At 47.2% G+C, this 25339-nt stretch overlaps 1 protein-coding gene across 1 annotated transcript; it reads left to right on the forward strand.

Moving 5' to 3' along the window:
• Position 1: 1 nt before the first annotated feature.
• On the forward strand, positions 2–15279 carry LOC309576642 (D-beta-hydroxybutyrate dehydrogenase, mitochondrial-like; the record flags this gene model as incomplete). Its single annotated transcript, XM_082288070.1, has 5 exons — positions 2–103; positions 4013–4123; positions 9421–9562; positions 13146–13298; positions 14798–15279. The coding sequence occupies 5 exons, from the start codon at positions 2–4 to the stop codon at positions 15277–15279; spliced, it is 990 nt and encodes a 329-aa protein (XP_082144196.1).
• Positions 15280–25339: the final 10060 nt, after the last annotated feature.

The raw sequence follows: 25339 nt of genomic DNA on the forward strand, positions 1-25339 counted from the left end.
CATGCGGAGTGGCGCGGGGCTGCTGCTGGCGCTGGGCGCCGCGGGGGTGCTGCTCCTCCGCTTCCTCGTCCTCCTGCCGCGGCGGGCCCGCCGCGCCCTGCCCGTGAGTACCGCGGCGAGGGGCCGGAGCTCGCCGGCACAGCCCGCGGGAGGCGCCCCCGGGGCCCAAAATGGCGCCGGGCCGTGTGGCCGGGCCGGGCCGGGCCGGGCTGAGGTGCCGCAGGTGTCGAGGCTGGAACGGCGCTGCCCGGCCCGGGCCGGGCTGGTGCAGCCGGACAGATGCTGTGAGGGGGGCGAAGCGCCGAGCAGGGCACGGCCCGGGGCGATGAGGCCCCCGCCGCGAGGATCGGCCGGGCCGGGCCGCGGTGCGGCGGGCGCTGCCCTCGCATCCCGCGGTGCGGAGACTGCAAGTGGGAACACGTTCATATAATCGTAGAACGGCTTGCGCTGGAAGGGACCTGAAGGGTCATGCAGTTCCAACCCCTTGCCATGTGCAGGGACACCTTCCACTAGACCGGGTTGCTCAGAGCCCTGTCCACCCTGGCCTTGAACACTTCCAGAGATGGGGGATCCACAGCTTCTCTGGGCAACCTGTGCCAGTGCCTCACCACCCTCACAGTTAAGATTTTTTTTTCTAATATCTAATCTAAACCTACTCTCAATTTGAACCCATTCCCCCTTGTCCTGTCACTACGTGCACTTGTAAATAGTCTCCCCACAGGAAGTAGAAGGCCACAATTAGGTCACCCCAAAGCCTTTTCCAGGCTGAACAATCTAAATTCTCTCAGCCTTGTCTCATATGAGAGGTTCTCCATCCTTCCGATCATCTTGGTGGCCTCCCCTGAACTCACTCCAACAGGTTCATGTCCTTCCTGTTCTGGGACCCCGGAGCTCAATGCAGCACTGCAGAGTGGAGAGACAGAAGCATCTCCCTTGTCCATGCTGCTTTGGATGCAGCCCGGGATACGATTTGCTCTCTAAGCCAGTGTCTTTGCTTCAGGACCTCTAGCTCAGTCCTGCCCCCCAGAATGGCCAGATAACAGCTGCAGCCTGATGGCAGCCTTCCACTTCACTCTTCCATCCTCTCTCCACTCTGCTTCTCTTACTTTCCCCCATCCATCTTCCACTTGAGAAAGTACCTTCTATGTAGTGAATACTTTCAGTTCTTTTTCTTGGGATTAAAAACGTCAACTTTCCCAATCCTGGAGAAAGAAACAAGTCAAGTTTACTTTGTAGCTGCACTTATCTTAAAATCAATCTGTTTGATAACATCGGGGGATGGTTGGGGAGAGCATAAAAGGGAACAGGATCAAAAAAAACAAGTGGCACATTAGAAAAAGAAAGTCTAGGTAAACATGGCATATTCCCACATTGTCTAGAGAGATAGGCTGAAAAAGTAGCTTTGATTTCTTCAGTCTGTTTTGCAGTAAATGTATAATTCTGATAGATCATCTGTATTAGTAAAATAAATTACACTGCTTAATAAACTGGTCATATCCCAGTAGGAAGAGCTGTGTGCATCTGAGCTGGCTGCAGGTTGAAATGAGGCTGCCCCAGTAGGCTGCCTGAACTGCAAGGAATGTGTATCAGTGTTGTAGATCACACAGCAAGCACAGAGTATTGCTCTGCCCACATGCCACAGTAGCACCTCTAGTGCAGTAAGTTATTCTGTGCTCTTAGCAGATCCCAGGCACCCTGTCCTAGGCACCCTGTCAGCACTGCACATGAGTGCTGTCTCCCGTGCAGTGTTTCCCGGGAACACTGTATGACCCCGAGTGAGGGAGGCACCTGAACTTCCTCTGAATGCTCATTAAGGTCACTGTGCTGATAACTGGTCCTCTCTGACTGTCCCAGCACTGAGTCAAATTAAGCTGCAGATTGGCCTTACCAAACTTCAGGAACAGGCCCATAAGCCTTATCTCAGGACTTTCAAAAGATAAGGGCGATTGGGCTTTTATGTGTACAGAAGTTTTTCTGGGATAGGATCCTTTTGGCTGGGAATGGGGTTGATGCTTGCTGTCAGCCCTGGGAGCTCTTGGTCCATCAGGCATTGCACAAACAGGCAGAGGCACAGAAGTGAGATCCAGTACATCCCTTGGGTTTTGCACGCTCCTTGGTGCTGCTGGGGCCTCAGGCTGTTATGAGCCATGATGCTGTAGTCATGTATTTTATCACCAGCAGTTAGGGCTATAGCAAATAACAATCACAGGATCCTTCTTTTACTGTAAGTTGTCCCTCACTTTCCTTGCTATTATAGGCAAGTGAAAGGATTTTTAAACCTCATTTCTGTCTAAGCTTTGGTTGTTTGTTTGGGGACTTTCTTTTAAGGAGCTAGTGATGGTTGATGTTTGGGTATCTTCTTTGATTGTCTGTCCTATGTTCTGGAACAGCTGCTTATTTCCTGCACACTTCCTGCTCTTTTGGGAAGTCCTCTGCCTTCAAGATTCAGAGGCAAAGAGTCTAGGGAGGTGAGAGAGAGAAAAAAAGTCAAATCCTTTCTTTCTCCATGGGCCAGTTTGTTGAGTTATTGTGGGAGGTGACCTTGACAACTTCTGTGACCTGGTTCATTTTGATTTTCATCTCTCTTGGAGTTGTGTCACTCTAAATTAAATTCAGACTGAGCACTGTATATTTAATTCTCGCTTATCTTTTCTCCTTTAGCTGTAGCTATCTTTAGAGCTTCAATAGAGCTAGTCTGTACCTGGGTGCTCTTTGTCTGAGTATAGGTTATAGTGTAATATTATTGTGGGTATTTGTATTATAACTTCAGGATAGACTTTTGAGCAGTTCTTGTTTCAGCTTCAGATCACAACTCCCCTTTGAGAGCAGTTACTTCAACATGAGCTATAGGATAGGGTGTAGCTTATTTGCTTATTGTTCTCACCCCGAGTTTGTGCAGTAATGCTCTGATTGCTATCACCCTGCAATCATCCCTTATTGCTGCTTCCCTACACCACATCAGCCAATCAAGAGATGAGAGAGCACTGGTGATTGACCCATTTCTCTCTGAAAATGTGGCTGCACCAGCCAGTGCAATTCATACATAAGTATGTTCATATTCCAGCCACTGTGAATTCAGTAACAGGCAATATTAGTTGCAGATATCTCCAGAGAGATGGAACTGACCTCACTTCCTTATTGCAATCTCTTGATTTTTATTGTTTTATCACATTATTGCCTCATGGATATGGTTCCAATTTGGAGCATTGTGCAGCACTGCAGCTAGCAGCCTTCTAGCTGGGTTAAGTGCTAGTTCATTGCTTCACACCTGTCGTGAGGAGATGGCTTTCAAGCAAAGACAGAGGGTGAATGGGCAGTGTTTTGCTACAGGCTTCTCTTCAGGATTTGGGATTCTGCTTTCATATATATCTCAAGCCTGTTGTGTCACACCAGATAGAATATCAAATCTTCTTTCTCAATTTATCTGTCAGTCAAAAGATAGTAATAATGTAGGAGCAAACCGTAGGATTTGATAAGTTGTTCCTCTTAAGACTGCAGAGTTTCAGAAGGAAGCTCTAACCTGTAGTCACATTCTTGCATACTAAAATACAGGATGGAAAGTGCCGCATCGAGTGGGAGTAGGTGGGGAACAGGCAGTAGTCACTCAGCAGCTAAAAGAGCTGCTGTACAGTTCAAGCCAGTGACATCCTGCCATTTGGATGTTTTTTATGCTGCTTTTTCTTATTAATGGCTATGAACCGGTAGATCATTAACTTCTGTTGAGGTGTTTCTGTTCTGCTTTGGCCACTGATACTTGAAAGAAAGAGTTACTGTTCCAGCTCAGGTATCAAGGCAACACAAATTGTTACAGACCAGCAACTGAATAAATTTACGATTTCACAGCAGTTGGGAGCTGGTTGTGTTTGCACAGACAGGTGCCACTTGTCACTTGCATCTGGAATTGTACCTGCCCTGGCTGCAGGACTGCAGGTGGCTCCTGTGCTATGGGGCAGAGTGCTGGTGGTGCCTACATTGCAATGTCTGATGGTATCCTATGTCTTTCCCCACACAGGCTGAAGGGAAGGCGGTGCTAATAACAGGCTGTGACAAAGGTTTTGGACATGCCTTGGCAAAATGCCTTCATGCAAAGGGATTTACTGTTTTTGCTGGATGCTTGCTCATGGTGAGTAGTGAAATTGATCAAAATTTTTCTCTGATTAGAGAAAAATGCTTCTCAAGTGAAAGCATCTTCATTGGCAGCCTCCATTTACCCCGATTTAGGACCTGAGAGAGGTGCAGTGGGTGGGGATCGTTACATCTTCCATTGCTTCATCTTCCTATTGCATCTTGTCGTTCCTGTAATTGTGAGCTCTTTAGGGCAGGGTTGGTCTGTCAACTGCATGTCTGTACAGTAGCTTGTACAGTATGGTACTGTTCACTGCTGGAAGCCTCTCAGCAATACCACAGCACACTCAATAAATGTGATAGGCCAAGATTGCTATGGCGCTATGGCTTTCTGTCTTCCCTGGCATCCCTGTTGCTGTCTTTCACACTGTCATTTTTTGTGGACACTCTCCCTATACTCATCTCCAAGCTGCCTCTCTTGCATTATTAAGGCTCTGTTTCCAAAATGTCTTGGAACTGTGCTTCTGCAGCTTCTGTACAAGCTATTCAGTTTATGGATAGCTGAATAAACAAATTTACCATACATTTCTGACATCTTTAGGTCTCACTTCCTGTCACATGTGTTTGGCAGGTGGTATCACTTGTAAGAGATAAGTTTAGACACACTGAATCCAAAGGGGTTTCAGACCCCTTATTGTGAAACCTGTTTTATAAACTGGGCCAGCTCCACTTCCATGTCAGCTGGGATTTTACCTTTACAATGCATTTTTGCTGTTTTGCTAGTCAAAACTCGTGTAATTTCTGACCTGAATTGTTCAAAATCAATTCATGGTCACTCATTTCTCCATTTGAAGATGACCATTTCCACACAGGTACTCAGGGCATGATGATCACAGATTTTTGAGTGCTGTGGACGGTGAGAACAAACAAAGGTGACCTTCTCTGCCTATGTGATCACAGCAGAGGTTACGTTCTTCCACCACACCAGAAGGGAAAGTTATTATCAGCTGACATATTGTGTAACTTGAGAACAAGAGTGTCCTGTTGGATAATTGCCACTGTTCGGAAATTTCCATACGGAGCCTCTGTAATTCCTTCAGTAATCATGTCATTTGCTGCTTTGGGATGCCTGTCTCAGTGCTGATAGCAAGTCAGGCACTCTGCAGAGCAGCAGATGTAGGGAACAGAAAGGAGAGGGAAGATAGGGTGGGCTGAGGGGGCTGTTTGGAAGGCACGTGCTAGTGTGGAGCAGAGGTGGAAAGGCTCCATTGGAAACCCCATAAAGAAATGTAATGCTCCTGAAGTGAGACCTGTTTGTTTGCTGGCTTCATTGCTTTTGAGCTGCAGTAGGTTCCCAGCAGGGTCAGAGCAGGTATGGGGGCAGCTGTCATAAAGCAGGTGCCAGCCTCTTAGTTCACACCCGGTTAGTCCGTCACCACTTAACATGCTTTTATACAGAGAATTAAAGAATCCCTGATGTACTACATCACCACAGAAATACAGGATAATAGACTCTGAGGTGCATCAGGAGCTTCTCAATGATCAGACAGTCAAATATAAAGTTACAGGAATAAAAAGAACATGGCAGGCAGGCTGGGAAGAACTGGAAATAATCAAATGCAAAAAGGATTGCATTTAGCAAGGGCAAGTAACTCCACTGAGAGAGTTTCTGTTAATATATTAGGATTGAGACAGAAAACCATACAGAAATAGGTTATAAAATAACCTTAAAAGTAGAAAGTACAAGAAAAGTTGAAATAATCAGGTTTATTTTCTTTGATCTTACTGAAAAAGGAATAAATTGTTTTCAGATGCTTACTGCCAGCAGTTGTCATGAGGACTGTAGTCAAGAAAAGGTAAAGAACAAGGGATGTTTATATTAATTAATGTGCTTAAGTTCACCAGGCCTGATGAAATATACTGAAGAGGATTTAGAGGACGAGCCATTGTGATTTCTGCCCCTTGGGTGATATTTTGAAAAGGCCAGGGGATTTCCAGAAGGCTGGAAGAGGGCAGATATTGTACTTCCCTTCCCAAAGGAGATAGACCTCTGGAACTGCCAACCCGGTAGCTCACCTCCAGTGCACTGGATGCAGTTGCCACACACTGCCCTGTCAGTTTTACAAATTACTGGGTCATAGTGTGATGCACCCTGCGTGTATAATTTTACTGGGAACAGACTGTGCTGTGTCAGTCCAATCTCATTCTGGCTAAGCAGCAGAGTGGCTAAAGGGGAAGGAATAAATGTATCCTGAGTAAGGGTTTTGTTACAGTTTGTTACAGTTCCTCATGATAGTCTCATGAGCAAACTCATGTTCTAAGTGACTGCTGTTCAGTCCCAGGACCATTTTCTTGGAAGTACCCCCTGGAAGAGAGTTTTCACTTGGAAAAAAATACGCACAGAACCAGACAGAGAAGATTATTGGCCTTTTGGGAAACAGGGTTCAAAATGATCCTGACAGATTGGATGGAGTCTGAAATCAATTACGTGACATCCAGTAATGACAAGCATGAGGTGTTCCGCTCAGGAAACACAGGAAGGGAGCGGGTGGATGGCAGCAGCAGGGTGGGGAGGAACTGGTGCACATGGAGCAAGCTGGCTGGATCCATGGGAGTTCAGCATTGTGTTCGTGGCTTCCTGATTCTCCTGACATCTCATTGCAGGTACCCAAGTGCTTGCCAGGACCTAATCCTGAATCCTAGGAGCTTCCCTGGGAAAAAGTCATGGCTGTGTCTGTAACAGGAGGGCTCTCCACTAACGAACATCTGTGTGTTCTCCCTATTCTCAGCACCACTGCACTGGGATCCTCCAAACCAGAACAGGGGACAGGAGTGAGGAGGGGAAGGGGAGGCAGCCAAAAGCTGGAGCAAGTTTCCTCAGCTGGGTAGAGAGGGTTTGTGGAGCTGCTGGGCTCCCCAGCCAGGAGCAGCCCCTGCTAGGCACAGGGTGGGGTGGGCAGGCAGAGCCTGCAGGGCTGTGAGGGCAGGATAACCAGCTGATAGGAGACAGCTGGGAGGAAATGGCACAGTGCCACTGAAGGCCTGCAGAGAGTACTTGGGCAGCAGGATGGCTTTCAACTCTGATGGAACTGGAAAGTGGAAGCTGGGAGATTCTCTGAGAGGACAAAGACAGCAAAGGGAGGTGGAGAGAGGCTTTGCAGGAGCAGTTGGGCCACTGCTGCCAGCACCTCACTTGATTCGGCTGCTGTGTGGCTCCTGTTGGTGAAGGTCATGAAGGTTATCCCTGGGAGGACAGTCTTGCTGTCCCCATGGGAACTGTTGCAGGTGTTATCCCAGCCAGCAAATCTACCATTTGAAAATAAGGAGAAAGTACCATGTGGTACCTAACAAGGATGTGCTTACAGCCCCTGGAGAGACCACAGAACATATGATGATGCTCTCTTGCTTCTATAAAAATCTGTACCTGCTTCATTTGTGAAGAGGTTTTCTGGGCAAAAGAGTTAAGCACTTTGTTTTACAGTTAAATAGTGTCTAAGGTGGTGTCTGCAACTATGAAAAGTGGTCCCAATTGATTCTGCATGTTGAAGTCAGTCTTCCAAAATCAATACATTTTGTCAATAATGAGTAAATTGTGGCTGGGGAGATAACTTTGCAGATAAAGTTGCATTGGTGATAGGGGAAAATTCATTTCTGTATGAACAGTACAAACCATTTTTACTAAATTTGTAAGTTGCCAGCCTATGACTTGGTTTCTCAAAAAGCAATTTATAAGTGTTATGCAAGATTAAAGAAAAAAAGTGAAGGGAAAGGTCTTTTCAGTGCTCAAAAAACAATTGGCACTTGAATGCAGATATAGTTATGTTTTGGTTTTGTACAGATACAGTAAATCTTTCTCTTTACAAGCTGAATTAACTCATCTTTATTCATTGTTAAGGAGCGGAAATTTGCTTTATATAACTCAGTGAGATGCAAGAGCATCTTCCAGAAATACAGTAAGGCATCATACAACCCTCATCTGTTTCAAAGGGAATATAATATTTTGGTGACTATGTTGTTGACTACTTGTAACTCCACTTTGAGATTGTTTTCGTGGCTGGATAAGAGGGCCAACACAGCATGTCAGTGTGTTTGATGTGCATTAGAAAAGCTTCAAACTTTATTTGCTGTTGTTCTTGTACTGGGAAATAAGTCAGTTGTGAAATGACATGCAGCCGTGGGGCCAATAACTCATTCCTACTATTGTCATGTTGCCAATGTAACTATATATTGATTTTTAAGAGAACTGCCCTGTTTTGCTCACGTTTGTGATGGACATTTCAGCTCTTTTCCTTCATTACATGTCATTGTTCACTGAACTGAAGGTGGAGATGAGATGTTATATACTATATTAATTAAATAGCCTGAGATATTTATAAAAAACTAGCAGTTACATATTTTTTATATCTGCCTGGCTGCAGAGGCTGTTGGGCAGATGACTGTGGGCGGGTTGCTCGCCTTATTTGCCCTTGTGCTGTGGGAGCTGGTATCAAGTGCTAAAGGAAGAGTGGCAGCCAGGCATGGTGACTCACCAATTCATAACTTCTTCCTCCCAAATGAGGCAGAGCTTGCGATTCAGGGAATAGGTTTTTTTTGTGAATTAAGTATCAAGCCTGCTGTGAAACTATGTGGCTACTCTGTACTCTTTTCACTTTTATTTGTTATTTACCACCTGAGCTAGGCTGTAAGGCTTAGGCAGCAATCCTACCTGGAAGTGAGCAGGTAAAATTTGGAATTTTAACTGTGTTTATGTTTGACTAAATAAGAAAACCCACAGTAGTAATAGAGTCTCTTATGACAGCAGTGGCATGGGGAGGAAAGGAAGGAAAAGGGTGGAAAGGAATCAGAGCCATGAAGTTCTTATTGCCTATAGAGTAAAAAAATAAGTTCATTCTTCCTTAGCCGGAATCTTCTTTCATGCCTCATGTCTGTAATTGTGCCACTGTGTAGCAGATCTCAACTGAGCTTGTATTCCTGAACCTCTGACTGCAATTTCTGTACAAGTTATGTTACCTGTAGAGCACAGAGACTGAGGCAGTGGGGAGTCACCCATGGTTCTCCCTGGCTGGCACAGTATTTCAGCATGTTAAAGATTTGAAACCCATTGTGTGAGGAGCCAAGAGCAGGGTGGGCTTCATGGTGCTTCAGGGCAGTGGGTCACTGATGCAGTTCTGGAAGTGGTGCTGGAGGGAACAGGAGGATGGCACACTGGTTTGTGCATATTTGTGCACCAAGTTCACACCTGTGTGTGCAATGTCAGTAGCTTCTATTTCCTGTCCATGTGAACATGCCTGGCCCCAAGCTGCATTGCAATTCTTGGTCCATCTTAGTGGGACACCTTTCTGTTCTGCTGAACAGGAGGAGAATGGAGATGGAGCCAGGGAGCTGAAGAACATGAAGTCAGACCGGATGAAAGTGCTACAGATGGATGTGTGCAGTGATCAGGAAGTGGCTCAGGCTGTTGATTTTGTGAAGAGGACCCTGAAGGAGCCAGAGGAAGGTATGTAGGGATCATTTGCTCACAGAATCCTTTCTACAGAGCAGACTATGCATTGACCAGGTCTTTCTCTCTGTGCACCACCAAAAGAGGGTTAACAAGCCTGAAGGCCTGTGACAGTGGCTGGCAGTGAGGCTGTGCTGTACCCGGGTCAGTGAGGACAATTGTCTTGCTATTGATGTGGCAGCCACATGGAAAGAGACCAAGACTGACTGGAGGATTAGGCTTTAACTCTACATCCCAAAAAAGCAATGAGTGGCAGCAAGCCCACAAGTGTCTGTGTCTTTGTCCTTGAATGTCTGTGGAGGGCATAGAATGGCCAGAGCTTGATCCCTTCCTTGTGCTCCTGCCACATGTGCTCCTAGCTCATGTAGACCTTGCAAGTGACCCTGCTAATGAAGAGATGATGGGCCCTGGCTGCTTACTGCTGCTGTTCGCTCTGCTGTGTGGGTACAACTGAGTGCTCATTTGGAGCAGATTTGAACCGCCCCCAAACCTGGATTAATCTTCAGCCAGAACAATCCATGTTTTCAGTTTGCCATGCAATATCCCAGAGGTTCTGTGAAGTGGAATCCAGGGTAGGCTTGGCATAGATGACCTTAATCCACATGTCACCTTAAGCATGAGTCCAACTCATGGATACTGAAAGCATGTCAAGGGAGATAGGAGTCCCATCTTTCCTTCTTGGAAGTGCTTTGGCAGTGGGATGTGAGTTTACAGTCAGAGCCTGATGTGACACCACCTGACCTCTTCCCATGTGATGAATTTGTGAGGCTTCTTGCCCTGCATAGGCTCCTCTGCAGCCTCTATGCCAGTAGCAAGCTGGACAGCAGCTGTAGACACAGGCTGAGGGTGAACTGAAGTTTGACATCTGTGGCATCAGGACTTCAGGGTTGTGACTTGAAGTTGGTTGCTCCTCTTGAAGCTCAGATGAGTCTGCCATGGCCCTGTTTTTGTTCACAACAAGTATTAAGCTAGTAAATAACAATAGCTCTAATCTTCATGCAAATTACATGAGCACACCTTTTCTTCTAAAACAAGCATATGAAATCTAACTGAGTACTGTACAAGCTCTGATCCCACACATGTTCTCTCTGCACGATTTTTCTTCCTACACAATCACCCAGCCCTCCTCATGCTTTTCACAGCTTCTTAAGCTTTTCCTGAAGAGCCCAGCAACAGCAGTGGTGGCACAGAGCCTTGTCCCAGTGAGTGAAAGCTTGGAAGGGAACAGTTCTGTTGCTTCTATAAATGCAGCAGTGTTTGCCAAACTGTGTGTGTAGCAGGGACAGAGAAGTCTTGCATCCCTGATCAGCAAGTTGGACCGGTTCCTCCTGTAGCTGTTTGCCCGAGTGCAGTGTGTAAAGCAACAAAGGCTTCTCTTTAGGCCCATTGGTGTGACTGAGGTTTGAGGCTTCCTGATAAATAGTGCTCAATAAATAAGGGCTGGAATATAAAGGCTATTGAGACTGAGGTGCCTTGAGCAGAGGTGTTGTTGCACACTGAATGTGGCCCCAGAGGAGCTAGTGCAGAACAGTTCTTGGGCTGTACAGTTCTTTATACCTCTTCTCCCTGTGCTGTGTACATAAGGCTGAACTCATTTGATAGGAGTGCCCGTTTGTTTTTGGTCTCATGCAGTTCCCACTGTATTGTTGACTCTAGAGATGTAATAGTGATAAGGTTCTGCTCAATAAACACACCGCTGTCCAGCAAACAGCCCTGTGACTGGACTCCCCTCAGCACTTTGTTCTGTTTGTAACGTGCCCTGATCCGTGAGTAATGGAATTCCAGCAACAAACTATTGTAAACAATGATTCAGGGACATTCATGAGGATTAACATCACAACCCAGGCAATGGGAAATTGTTGTACAGAGATTTACGGGAATTTGTAAGGAATACTCTGCAGAGGTCAGTTTGTGACCGACAGTTTAAGTCTTTGGTAAATCCCTGCCAAATTTTCTCTGCATTTTTTTTTGTTGCTGGTGAAATTACTCCATCAGGTGCCCTTGTTTCCATGGTCCTCCTGCTAGCAGTTAGACCTTGCTTTGCAGCACAAAAGGAACCCCATTCAGGCTGAGATGCTGTGCTGGATGCAGATCAGTGTGAATTTCAGTCATCTTGACCCACTAAAACTGGGAGCTTCAGTAAGTGAAGCAGCAGCAGGCTGCTGTACACAGCTGGTCAACAGCCTTCAGGGAGAACAACCTTAGCTGGGAATGGGACAGGGTTACTGGGGCCCATGTGAGAGCACAGAGTCAGCCTGACAAGGGCATATTGGTGTTTTTAAGTGAAACAGGAGGATAAATTCCATTGCACAATGGCAGAATATTGCAATTTGCTTAGAGGACTATGTTTGGTAAAATAAATGGTTACTATCTGAATCAATACAGGGAAGAAGTTAAAAGGCTTTCATACATCAGAGTAGGGAAGCTATGGAGCAGAGGCAGGGCAAATAGCCCAAAAAACTTTTGAGAACTTGATAACTTTTATCAACAGAACGGCATGACGTTGGTGCTTTTGATAGCAATGTTGGAGCTCCCTGGACAGGAAGACTCCTTCTCAGCCCTGTGTTAGTTCTTGGTGGTAAAAGGAAGGTCCTGGAGTAGAAAGGGACCCCAACTTCAACTGAGTCCAATGCAGCCCTGATTGTCCAGCCCCAACTTCAACACAGTGAAAAATAACCATGGTGAATGGCAGGACATTGAATGAGGAGCAACTCTGTTGTCTTGTTCCAGCTTCTCTGCTTGTTCCTTGTGCAGTTTATGGCTGCACAGTCCCATATTTCAATAAATCCATGAAGTATGGATTCAGCCCTACAAATGTTTGCCACTGGGACTCCTGCAGTAATTGCTTTGAAGGGTCACGTCCTTGCTGACCCGCTAAGTCCTGACATGTAAGGAGTTCATCACGGAAGCTCTTGGGAAGTGCAGTCAATTTAATTTTGACAGGACTGCATTCAAAAAAGACTTTAATTTTTACATTCTAGTGGTTGTAAGGGTTGGTTGGAAGTTTGCTAACTCCTGATAAAGTTAGGTTGAGGAAAATCAAATACTTGGACTAAAACACAGCAGCTGTTAACCAGGTCATGAATATGCAGATCAATACCATGCACCCTCCAAAACAGTGAGCCAGAGTTGTGAAGGGGATTTAGAAACCCAAAATACTTGTTTTCTTTCCTTTTATTTTTTTTTTCTCCTAATTGCAGGAAAGTCCAGACCCTTCCGAATTGCAAAATCCATTATAAAGTCACTGAGTAGAGACAAACCTGGGATCAACAGGTTTAAAAGAGGCTTAAAAGAGAGTCAGCCAGAGTCAGCCTTTTAAAGCCCCAGAACAGCATTTGGCAGTACAGGAGATATTCAGGGAGGCAATACTTGTGCGGCCCCATCACTTTCCTTGGTGTTCCAAACAAGTCCCTGGTATAGCAAGACCGTATTTCATCTCCTTGCTGGGTTTTCTCTACAACTTTTTCTACGAAAGTGCCCAGTTCTTTGTTAAGGTTTTAGGTTACTGTGAACAACAAGAACAGTGGCTTCTCTGTGACACTCTTCCTTGTCCTGCTCTTTAATCATATTTTTTTCACAGGTCTGTGGGGCCTTGTGAACAATGCTGGCATCTCAACCTTCGGAGAGGTGGAATTTGCAAGTTTAGACAACTACAAGATGGTGGCAGAGGTCAACCTATGGGGCACTGTGAGGGTGACAAAGGCTTTCCTGCCCCTCATTCGCAGAGCTAAAGGTACATGGTGGGCAGTGTGGTAAGGCTCAGAGGTTTTGTAGCACAGCAAAGAGATGTAGCTAGAAATCCAGGCTGTACTTGGGGGAATGCCTGTGCAGTCCAAGGAGGGTTTCTGAGGATGCCATGTAAGCATTTGGTAGTACAGGTTCTTCTTGGGGCAGTCCAGGCACCTACACAGTAGGTGCTATCTTAAACATCCAAACTATCAGAGACCGTTTTGCTGTGTTGGCAGATATCACACAGACAAGATAATACAGAGTCCAAAGAGTGGTCCTGTTTGGAAAACTGAATCCTATTCCATTCACAGGTGACTTCAGGTAGTGACAGAATAAATGAGAGTGAATTACAGCCATTTTAGATATCTTACAAGACAATGGTATTATCAAAACTCTTTGTTTTATATTGAAAAAAGATATGTATGAGCAGAACTCTGAGGAGCTTCTTTACTTAGCATGTGTGGGAACGCTGGTACAGGTGTGTTCTGTGAGGACAAAAAGGGGCTATATTAAGAAGATTGCTCAGATGCCATTCCCAGACAGCAGTTAACCACTAAACAAGCTCCATCTCCCTACAAAAAGTATCTTACCCATCAGGTCAGCAAGTGGTTCTCACAGTGCCTCTAAGTTACACTTAGGTCTGGAATGAGACAGCAGAGCTGCCCACTTGTTTCTCAGCTGAAATTTCGAGCTGCAGAAGGGTGTTGTGTTCCATGGCTGTGAAAATTCTCTCTGCAAAAATAGCTGGTGGAATTTCAAGGGCCTGTTTGCAAGTGTATCTGAAACCATAGTGCACACGTCTTGTCTTGGATAAAGGCTGAGACACACAGAGGAGTGACCACAGCTGTCACTGCCCTGAGGCAGTGCCCAAGGGCTGTCATGGGCTGTTGGCAGGAATTAGGACAATTGCTCTCCACTGCCCCATGGATGGCAGCACATCAACTCTCCTCTTGTTTGTCCCACAAATGGCCATTGTAGAGACTTATGGCTGACCAGCTGGGTGAGTGGGTTGTGCTGCAGGTGCAGAGAAATCTCTACTCATTCTCTGCCATCCAGCTCGGGTCTAAAAGTACACAGGTGTGTTAGGGAGATGCTTACAGAAAAAACCTTGTTCACAGAGTTGTGAGCTTTGCAGCTTGTGACACTCCAGGCTGGGAGCTTAAGCCCTTCTCTAGCAAGACACACGAGGTGGGGCACACTCCTAAGAACACACAGCTAGCAGTCTCAGAAGATCTCATTTCCCTACTTGGAAATTAGGAGGGAAATATCTTGAATCCTTTGTAAATTCTTTGATGCAGAGATGGACATATGCACCATCCCTGGAGGAGGTCAGAACAGGGGTTAGCCTTGCTTGAGGCAGGAGAGAAAAGCTCTGTGAGAGGGGATGCATATTCAGGATTCAGACTTTAGAAATCAGCATCATCCAACTAAGTACCCTTTTATTGGGATGTTCTGGCTGCTGCTTCTGCAGCCCATCGTCTCTCCCTGACCTTTTCTCTCTAGGCCGTGTGGTGAATATCACGAGCATGTTGGGACGCATGGTGAGTCCATCTCGCTCGTGCTACTGCATTTCCAAGTTTGGGGTGGCAGCCTTCTCCGACTGCCTGAGGCAGGAGATGTACCGCTGGGGGGTCCACGTCATCCTCATCGAGCCCAGTAACTTCGTGGCAGCCACCGGCATCCTGACGGCAGCTGGCATCGACCGGCAGGCCGAGGCTCTGTGGAGTGGGGCCACGGACACGGTGCGGGAGGACTACGGCAGCGAGTATTTCACTCGCCACGTGGCCATGATGAAGTCCTTCGTGAACAGTGGCCTGAAGGACATGTCTCTGGTCTTGAATGACATCACCGAAGCGCTGACGTCCCCGTGCCCGAAGAACCGTTATAACCCCATGGAGACCTACTGGTGGGTGAGGCTGCAGGTCATGACCCACCTGCCCACGGCCATTGCCGACTGGCTTTACATCCCCGGAGCCACCCTGTAGACAGGCATCCTTCAGGCATCCCTCCAGGGCTCCTACTCGCACACAGGTTAGGGCTGACCTCTGCGCTCCTTGCTGCTGTGTCTCCCCTGGAGATGCACATGCTTCCACTTTGAGCAATGGCTTCAAGTCATGTGTTGTGGGATACTAGAACAGCATAGCTTTTTTGGATTTTTTTTTCCCCCCTCATTCTTGTTGTTTGTATTCCTTGCTGTGCTGATTAAAGTTGAAAGGCGTTTTCCTTTTAACTATGGAGGAGGCAGAGGAAGGTAAATATAATATGTCAAATATGTGTCAAATATGTGGCTAGTGTAATTAGGTCAGCAGAGTTCCCCCAGTGATAAATTTGGCTTATTAATGGGCTCTTGCTTTTCCTTACAAGGACAAACTGCTAATAGCAGGGCAAAGCTGTTGCTATGAGATGGCTTGAAGGGAGAATCTAAAATGGGAAACAAAATCAGAGTTTTCCATTTGGCTGGAAATGGGTCAGTCACAGTCTTCTACTGTTTTCCTGACACTGCCAGGAAGCTCTGCTGTGCTGTGACTGTCTGCTCTTTCCAGGGAAACAGCAACACTGCCTCTAAACAGCCTCATTACCTAGCTGCAAAGAAGAGTTCTTCCCTCCCTGCACTGTGGCTGGGAGGTGCCAGAGCAAACAACTGGGCACAGGGTGGGCAGGGAAAAGCCCTTCTAATGAGGTCTGAGCCATCTCTCAACAGTCCCTGTGGATGCTGGGATTTGCAGCCTCTCTCCACCTGCTGCTGCTGAGCTTTGTGGGACAGGGTTTAAGCTGATGTAGCAAACAAATTTGGCTCCTATGACTGCTACCTTAGGTGCCTGAACTACTCAGCTATGGTACAGACACTGTCCAACCATCCCCCTGCTTCCCTCTTGCTGGTAAGGGAGCTGCTGTTGGCATTTCCAAATCAGTTTTTTCGTTTATCTTCTGCATTTGAACAGTGATGGGGCACTCTGCAGCCACAGTGTGGCCTGACTATGAGCTCTGGAAGGATGCTTTAAGGGACACATTTCTTATTTTTATTATTGCACAATGAAATCTCCATGTCACACAATCATCTTCTCTGAGAACCTCCTGATAACTGATACAAGCTAGTCTTGCCAGTAGAGTATCACCAAGGGTCTCTTCTGTTGGCCACATGCAGGATTTCAACAATATTTTCCAAGTGCTGGGGCTGCCTGGCTTCTTGCCCCATTCCCTGTGTTCCAGTGGTGACCACTGGTGGAGCAGCCTGGTGGCCAGGCTGGGACCTGAGCCTCTTACTCTAGGGACCAGCTTTTCCTTCCATTGCTTTGCCTTATGTGAGATTAAGTGCCTGTGAAAAGAGCTTATTGATTGCTCTTTCTTCATCTGTCTCTGCTACCTCTGACTTGGAAACTGTGCCTTAAACTTTTGTATGCCGCTGGCTGCAAATTCTTGGAGTCTGCATGCAGCCATGAATGCTGTGATGCCTTCAGGAGGAAAGCAGGTTTCCCTTGGAGATGCTGTCAAGGCAGCTTGTCTTACAAGTAGCAACGGCTAGAAATACTGCTGTGCAGTTTGTGTCTTTTCCAGATCATCTGCACAAGGAGATTTCCTAGGATTCAGGACCCAGAAGGATCCCACTGAACTGCAGCTTAAACAGTAATCACTTCTGCCCCCTGCACTGTGAACTGTGATTAATGTTAAAGAGCTCTGATTTGCACAGAGAGAAAAATAAACTGTGAGATTTGTAAAGCATATGTCTCTGGCTCCAGTGCTCATTTCTACACTTGTTTTCCCACCTCTTTTGAATCTGAGGTTGGGATTTAATTAGGTTCAGTAATTAAGGAGGTGGCTTAATAATAACAATTAATGGTGTTTCAGTGGGACTGTGGAGGCTCAGTGAGAACTGCCTGAAGCAGAACGGGCAGCATGGCCCATTTCCTCAGCAGAAGGCAGTTAGAGAGGCCTGTCTGTAAACACAGGCACCATCAGTGTTTGTATTTTGTGTGGTTTCCCTCGAAGGAGATCGTTTAGAGCAGTGCTGTGCATTATTCATTGCCTCAGCACTCTGTGTGTAACTAATCCAAGGCCTACAGCTGCCTGGTAATAAGGATTAGCTCTTCTCACAGACAGAACGGAGACTGGCAAGCCAAGAAGTGTCCGAGGCCATGCGAGGACTCTGTGGTTGAGCCAGGGTTAGGATTTCACAGCATGTGAGCCCCAGTCCCCTCCTCTGCCCTCTGAGAAGTGCTCAGGAGGAGTGTTAGTGCTTGATCTGGTTTCTGCCGGGTGGGGAGCTCTGGGTGTCTGGGGGCGAGAGGAGAAGAGTACATGTTTCACACCACAGAGTTGCACTAATATGGCATTGGGGGCAGATTTTTGTTCTGCTGGTGAGTAACAGAGGGAAGAAAACTCAATTCCAGTTGGCAGTGGACAGAGGACAAAAGAGGCAGAAGTTCAGTGAAATCGCATGGAAGTCCATGGTCATTGCTGCTGTGGTATCCCACAAGGAATTATGCTGCCAAAGCTGGCCATGCCTTTTTTATTCAAGGGCCAGCTGCTGAGGCTGTGGCACTGTCCTACCTTTTTCTGTATGTTTCTCACAATGCTTTGGAAGGCAGTGATGGTCCAGCTCCTTGATGCACCCGTCAGCCTTTGTAAAGTGATCCTGGTTTTCCTTTCAGATTGACAGGTTCTCTGTGATGGCACTAGGAACCAAGTGGTGTTCAGTCCTCTGCATGCCACATTTGCTCTCGTTCATCTTAGCAAGGGGCCTCCTGGGGTTTCGCAAGCAATCACTGCAAGTTTACATACTGCAGATCATTTCAGATTCTTTGTGTCTTGACCAAAACCCAAGCCCTAAACCAGTGGCAAGTCTCAGTGTGTGTTGCAGACCTCAAGGCATCTGTGGTTCCTAGTTTAGCTCCAACATGAAACCTTCACTAGCAGCAATGACAAAGAGTTTATTGTGGGTGAAGGGAATAAAGATCATCTCTAAAAGCCAAGAGAAACCAAGTGTCTCTTCTGAATGGCAAGAGCTGCAGAAGAAGTGGTTCCTTTTAGGCAGAGGCAAGGCAAGACAAGAGGCAGCAAGTTCCTATGGAGATCCTTCACTGACAGTCCTGTGTTTACCTCTTGAAGGAGCTACACAGAGGATGGGAATCTAAACTTCTTCTTCTGGCTTCACAAGTCTTTACCACTGTCAAGGGTGGCTGATGTCCTAGGTTTGCTGTTCTGATGTGGCTGAAGATCTCAAGCAGCCATGGAGCTGGCCAGGGGGCTGCTGTACCAAGTGCCAGCTGTGCAGTATTCCTGGGAACTACACTTGACACTCTGATGGGCAAGACCCAGCATTGGCACAAATATGTGGGCAGTGGGATGTGATTTCTCCTAGAAAATATTGCATCAGGATATTTCTGTGTGCCACATTCCTCCCCAGTAGTAGCCCTGTAGGTGCTGTCTGGTTACAGAGCACTAGTGAAAAACCACAGCACAAGGGATGCCAGAATCTTAGCAAAGTGAGTGCTCTCCTTTGCCTAATGGGCCCAAGCTTATGAATACTCCTGTTTCTGGACAGCTGATGCCTGTGACTGACTTGTGGTGCATTGGCATTGTCTGCTAGGTAACCTGTTGCTATAACACCTGAGATGGAGTTGATAAGTGTTAAAGGAAGTTTAGAATTTGAGAACTTCTTGCACATCTGGCTTTGAACTTGTAGCTGAGAAACTGCCCACTGCCAGAAATGTTCTTGGGAAAAGGAGGCCAGTGATGGCAGTGCTTTCACACACAGCGGTGCCCTGAAACCAGGATGGGAGATTATTCAGCACAGCTCTCCTCTGCCCCAGGTCAGGGCATTACTTCTGCTTCTGGTGGTCTTTCCCCTGCTCCAAAAAGTCTCCTTGTGGGATCACTGTGTCTCCCAGGCAAACTGCTTCCCCAAGGGCTTCTCCTCTTCCTTGAGGAAAAAAAAAAATCAAAGAAAAACATCAACACTATCAGTTTGAAAAACATGCCAAGTGGAGACTAGGATGCTGTGCTAAAGCTCTTCACAACAGCCACAAAAGGTGAGAAAGGTTGCTGAGGTCCTGCCTTGCACAGGAAGGTGCTGGCTCAGCCCTCTGCCAGTGGTCAGGGCAGTGCCTGGGAGTGGGACCTTTGCAGGCTTGGGGCTGGTGTAGGGAGCTCTGCTCGGCAGCACCCAGCTCTGCAACAGTGCCACCCAGTGCACCCACACATGGGAGCCTTGCTCAGCCTTTTGGAAACTTGACCTCAGAAACCCGGGATGGGTTTATCTTCCTAGCTTAAAGACCCTCCTGAATATGCTGGTGCTGCATAAATAGCAACAGCAGCACCTGTGTTCTGGCTGGGGTTTTGAAACACAAGTTGTCAGCTTCTTCTGTAACCACAATGCTGAAAAACGTCTTAGAAACAAACCCAAACCAAAACCAGCAGGTTTCTCAGCCAGCAGCCTGAGCCCTGGGGGTTGGAGAGATGCTACAAATAGAGAATTTGTAAGAGAGCCAGCTCCACCTCTGGGGCCTGGCCTGGAGCCAGATACAGTTAATTCATTCTCAGCAGTGCTGGAAGGGCCACAGGGATGCTACTGATACAGCCCTATCATCCTCTCCCCTGGTGCTCTTTGAGGCAAGAGCAGACCTGTGTTTTCACCTCAAAACACTGATAAATAATACCTTTGCCCTGACAGCAGCTTATCAGAAGGCATAAAGCAGCCATATGTGCAGGTCTCCTGCAGCATCCAATACCTTCTCCTCCTGTGGTGTCTTGAAGGGAAGAGCTCTTCAGAGCACTTGGCAGGATGGCATCGTCCCGCTGGTGCCAAAGGCAGCTCCAGGCACAGTGCTTGGCTGAGCCAGCGTTCAGTGCCCTGATCACGGCACGGTGCAGTGAACGTGCCGTAATTCACTGCCTGCAGGGCAGCTTCATCTGGTTCCCTGAGGGTGCTTTGTCTCACAGCACTTTTTGCCAACAGAGCAGTGACAGAGGGAGTCCCTGCCCACCCCCTTGGTGTGGGTGTGCAGTATTGCTTTCCTCTGCTCTTAGCAGAGAAGCTGATTGTGTTTTGCCCTATAAATGGCCATATATGGTCAGGGAGGCATTTTTCTGGTATCTTCTGATGAAGCACATCATTATCAGGTTATCCTTAATGAAGGAACCCCCTCCATCAGAGAGCCTCAACCCTGAAGGAATCAGTATGGAGAAAGAATCTGAAGTTTTCTGGCTTTTTGGAACAATAACTGTATTTTTAAGAGTGAGGGTTTCTAAGACTCGATGGTACTGCCATAGCATTGGCAGCTTTGCACTTTCATTGCCATAGCATCATGACACTGGTCCCAATACCATGAGTTTTATGGGTTTGCTCTGAAGAGCACATGCAGGTATTTGGTCAGCCTACTAGTTCCTGGCTCTTGCCTTCCCCTGTGCCTGCCTCTTCCCAGCCAGCATGGCACAAGGTTGTCCATCCCCCTGAGCAGGGCCCCTGGTATGAAAGCTCTTCCTTGTGCAGAACGTGGCAGATGATGTTGTGAAGGGCAGTAGCGTTTCTCAGTTGTTTCCAGCTCCAGCACACAGACAGAACAGATCTGGTCACCTGAGATCTTCCTTCACTGTGTTTGTCAAGACATTAATAAAAGTAGAAACAGGAAAAATGAAAGAATTCTTGCTTTGGTTGTAGAAAGGGTGTTCAGCAGAGGAACCAGGTAAGAGCTGGTCTGTTTTAATGGTTTAAGGGAAAGACTTCTGCCTGGGACTGAGATGAAGCACTTCTGGCCCTGGCACTGCTACAGGTTGGCTAAATGTTCTGAAAAAATCGTTCTACCTGCACCAAGCTCCCTTGCTATCCCAGCTGCATATTTTCATGCTGGAAAGCAGAAAACCACTGCAATGTAATAATGCATGTTGTTTGACTCGTTGTTATAACTGATGCCAGAACAGGTATTATCCCCCTTCCCATAGGCTGAATTACTTTTTGTGGCAGAATAATAAATGTGGTGTCTCCAGTCTTCTGCGCGAAAGCTGCTACAAGTGGCTTATAAAGTCCTCTGAATTGTTCGAGCTGCAGGGAGGAAGGTGCCAGGGCTGAGGGCAGGCATTAACACCACTGTGCTGCTCTTAAACGGGCACCAAGGTTAACAATCACCCCACAGGCACCTTGCCCGGGGACCTTGAACTGCAACTTAGGGAAAAGCTCTGCATGGTCTGTTACTGCACAGCTCCAGGGCCTCCCTGCCAGAGCAATTGTGCTCCCAGGGGTGTGGGTGGTACCTGTCACCTTGTGGGGTCAAGTGCTGTAGAAGTCGTTTTCCTGGTGAGACTTTAACCAGGGTTACTATGACAATCGGTCAGCAGGCTGGCCTTGTGTCTCCTTCCTGGTTTCTGCCTGCTCGGAGGTGTTGAAGCACTCAGAGCGCAGCAAAGCACCTTCCCTTTCCAGCTCTAATGAGAGGCAACCATTGCTCCCGGAAGCATGACTAAGGTGGGAGCTGTTGGGAGAAGGAATGCACCCTGGTAAGGCCCCATGGCTCCATCACTTGCTGCAGGGAGGGATGTGTCAGTCCCTGTGTCTCACTGGAGACATCCAGCGGGTGTCTGGAGTATGGCTGGACAGCTTCCCTCCCTTTGGAAAGCTTGTGCAGGTGCTTACCCTGGCAGCCCTCCAAAGAAGAGATGAGGATCAAGTACTCCAATACAGCTGATGTCCACTTTGATAATGAGAAAGTGCCTGCAGAAAATTTGCCTGAAGACTCAGAAAAGGCTTCGAGATGGCAATGGCCATCTTTAAAGAGGGTGAAATGCTGTGGTGGCTTGGCTGTTGGCGTGAGGTGGCTCTGAGGAGGTGCAGGACGCAGACATTCAGTGGGTGCAGTGGTCTGTCCATCCCAGCAAGGGACTCCAGCACTGGGTTTTCTCAACACCAGCACTGGTGTGGGGATGAAGCCAGTGCTTTTACTGGGAGCTGCTGCCACACCATTTGTACACGCAGGAAACACTTCTCTCCCCATCTTCCTCATATACCCTTGGCCCCCACACTAAGTCCCAACCTCACCCCCTCCCTGCACATGTTTTTTTGCTGCACACATTTATGAACATTTGAGTCCCTAAGACTCTGTAGCCCAAGAGCACATCTGGACCTTCTTTTTGCATCACTGTCACTTTTACAGCCCTGAACCACACATAAGCTGCCTGGTTCCCTCAGGCTTTGGGGACATCTCTACCGAGTGGCTGCTCCCTTCCTGCAGCACTAACAGGCTCTAACAGGGGCAGGAAGCCCCCAGCTCCCTGTGGGCAGGGATGGCACTTGGCCCAGCCAGCCCAGCTCCTGCTTCAGGCAGCTTTCCCTCCTGCAGGCACAACCCAGGAGATGGCTTCCAGCTCTGTGCATGGGCACTTACAGACTCAAAATCAGTCCCAGGTTGATCCATTGCATCCCAAGGAAGCTCCTACACTCCTGTGCATCTGTCCTGATGTAAGAAGATTTTGTTCTAGTCCATGGGTAACAACCATTTGTCAAGAATAATTATGTCAGGGAATGCAAGGTGTGACATGTGGATAATGCATGTCCTCACTGCAGGTCTCTTTACACTGAAATACTCACCTGACTAGTATTCCTGGGGTGTAGCACAGATAAAAGCATTTTTAATACTGTCTAAACTAATCATTCCTAAAATCCCCCTACTTGTTTGAATGAAACTCACCATGAATGGTATCTCTGTGCCATTTCGTACTGTAACCAGGTATTTCACCGAAGTCAGAGCACTGACCACTAAATTTATGTTACTTATTTTCTGTACAATGTAAATTCCAGTCTAGCAAACACTTAGGGCTGTGTTTCAATGCAAGCTGTGTGTGCTCGAGCTCAGTGGCCTCAATGCAGCTATTCACAGGCAAAGCCAAACACATATGCCAGTGTCTTTGTGCCCTCAGCCTGTGTGGAGGGATGAGACTTGCTCTTTCAGAAAGGGTATTCTTAAAATTCTCCTCTGTCCTGTGGTGTGGGATTGGGGAACTCAGAGATATGGGATGGAAATGCTGTGCTGACTGGTCAAGAAGTCCATCAGGGCCAAGGTGCCCTAGGGTCTTCCTGGTGCATATATAAAACATATATAAACAGCCCTGAGGCCTATGAGTGGGGTATATCGGAGAGTTTGATGCCTGTGTCATTCCTGTGCTCCTTGTAGCTGATTCAAGGTGCTGACTTGAAGCTGGCTCCAAAGTGTTCTGGCAGCAGGAGAGCCCATGTCCCTGCCAAAGGGCTTCTTGCTTGGCTGGCAGGGCAGCATAATCTGCAGGAGATTTCTTAATTGCATTTCTTAATGTAATAGAGGCTGTTCTCTCTTTCCGTGAGCAGAACTGCAATTACCCACACACTATAAATCTATGCCGTGAGGAAGAGGTAGGTTGTATATAGGTCATAGAAAATATAATTGTGTAACTGCATTAATGCATGCCTGAGCTAAGGGCTGAAATATGGTTTAACTGCAGAAAATAGGGCTATGGGCTTTAAATAGCCTTACTTGGGCATCTCTTGGACAGAGCTGGTGATGCTGTGAGCAGATCACTGTGCTTCCTCCTTGAGAACAGAAAACCCCTTTGCAGAAAACACTCTCTAAACATGCTTAATGACATTTTTTAGATCATTTAAAGTATGTTTCAGTAGGCCAGACGTTGCTGGTTGAGAAAAAAGCACAATGAATCCACTGGGGAATGTGGGAGCTCTCTTCTGAGAAGGGTATGCAGAGCAGGGCAGCTGGGGTGCTCTTTGGGCTGGGCCCAGCAGGGCACAGAGGATAGGAGCAGCACCCTGTGCTGAGCTGAGTCACACAGCCAGGGCCCTGCAGTTCCCACAACACTCAGATCTGAGTGGGCATTCCCAGACAGAGCCCACAGGGGTCTGGTAAATGCCCATGGGACCTGCTCCCACATCCATTGGAGAAGTCCTACTCTGTCCCCTTCTTCTGTGCACTCCTTGCTCCTCCCCAAGAGGACAAGACCTGGCCGAATGCCTGCTCTGCCCGTACCCAGGGTCTGCTGTGAGAACCCAGCAGCAAATGCATCAACAAAACTTTTTTTACCTTATTTAGCAGCATAAGGCAGCCTTTTATGTGGGGCACTGGAACGTAGTAAAACCTCAGGATTATGGGCACTGCTGAAACTCTGTTTTTTATGGTGAGCACATCCACAGGGGTGAGGTGGCACTGGGCCGAAGCTTTGTCACTGGTCCAGATCTGCAATGTATTTCTGTATACAGACACCTTGTTTTCCTTCTCTCTGTTTTGTTTTCTTCTACTTTCTGAAGAATAATTATCCCTCTGGCTCCCCTCTCTGCAGGGATTCGGACCTTGGCAGCAATGACAGGCAGGTTGAGGAGTCTTCCTCAGCACAGCCAGAAACACTGCTGGTCCTGCATGATAGGGTTTGTCCCTTAAATAATAATACCTCTTTAGTTTTCTAACTTCCTAAAATCTATCTCTTTGGTTTCTTGTGTTTTGAATACATAATTGGATAAATTCCAAGGTGGAGAGCTACTCACTAATTGTATATAGATGAATCACAACATATTTTGTGCACTTGCATGGGACCAAGTTCCCATATCCCAGAGACCAGTTCATGCTTCCAGAGTCTGTTTACTTCCTTTGCTGTCGTAAACGTAATTAAAAATTTTACACCATTTTGCATAAACAGATTTCAAGGCACTTTTTGCCACTCCTAGAAGTAGAGGAAATTCCCACCTGCTTTTCTTTTCTCTTTCTTGTCTCCTACATGTTGATTTTTGTTTCTACATACATGTTGCAACTTGTTGGCCAACCCAAAGCCCCATTTCCTGGAGAGGAGGAAGAAAAACCAAAAAGGAAGGGAAGGCACTGCCTGAGCTAGGAAGAGCTGTCCATGCAAACGATGTTGTCTCCATGGTGGGACTCTCAGCACTCCCAGGTTATCCCGGTTCTCAACCTGCTGGGGGCTTCTCTGCAGCTGCTGAAATCCCAGCTGGAGACCCAGTGTGCTACGACAGGTCCCCACCAGGCCTGGTTGGCTGAAGCTGCTCTGTTTCATAGGTACCAAGCG

This window comes from Coloeus monedula (assembly GCF_965178545.1).
Source record: "Coloeus monedula genome assembly, chromosome: 10".
NCBI classification, from domain to species: Eukaryota; Metazoa; Chordata; class Aves; order Passeriformes; family Corvidae; genus Coloeus; species Coloeus monedula.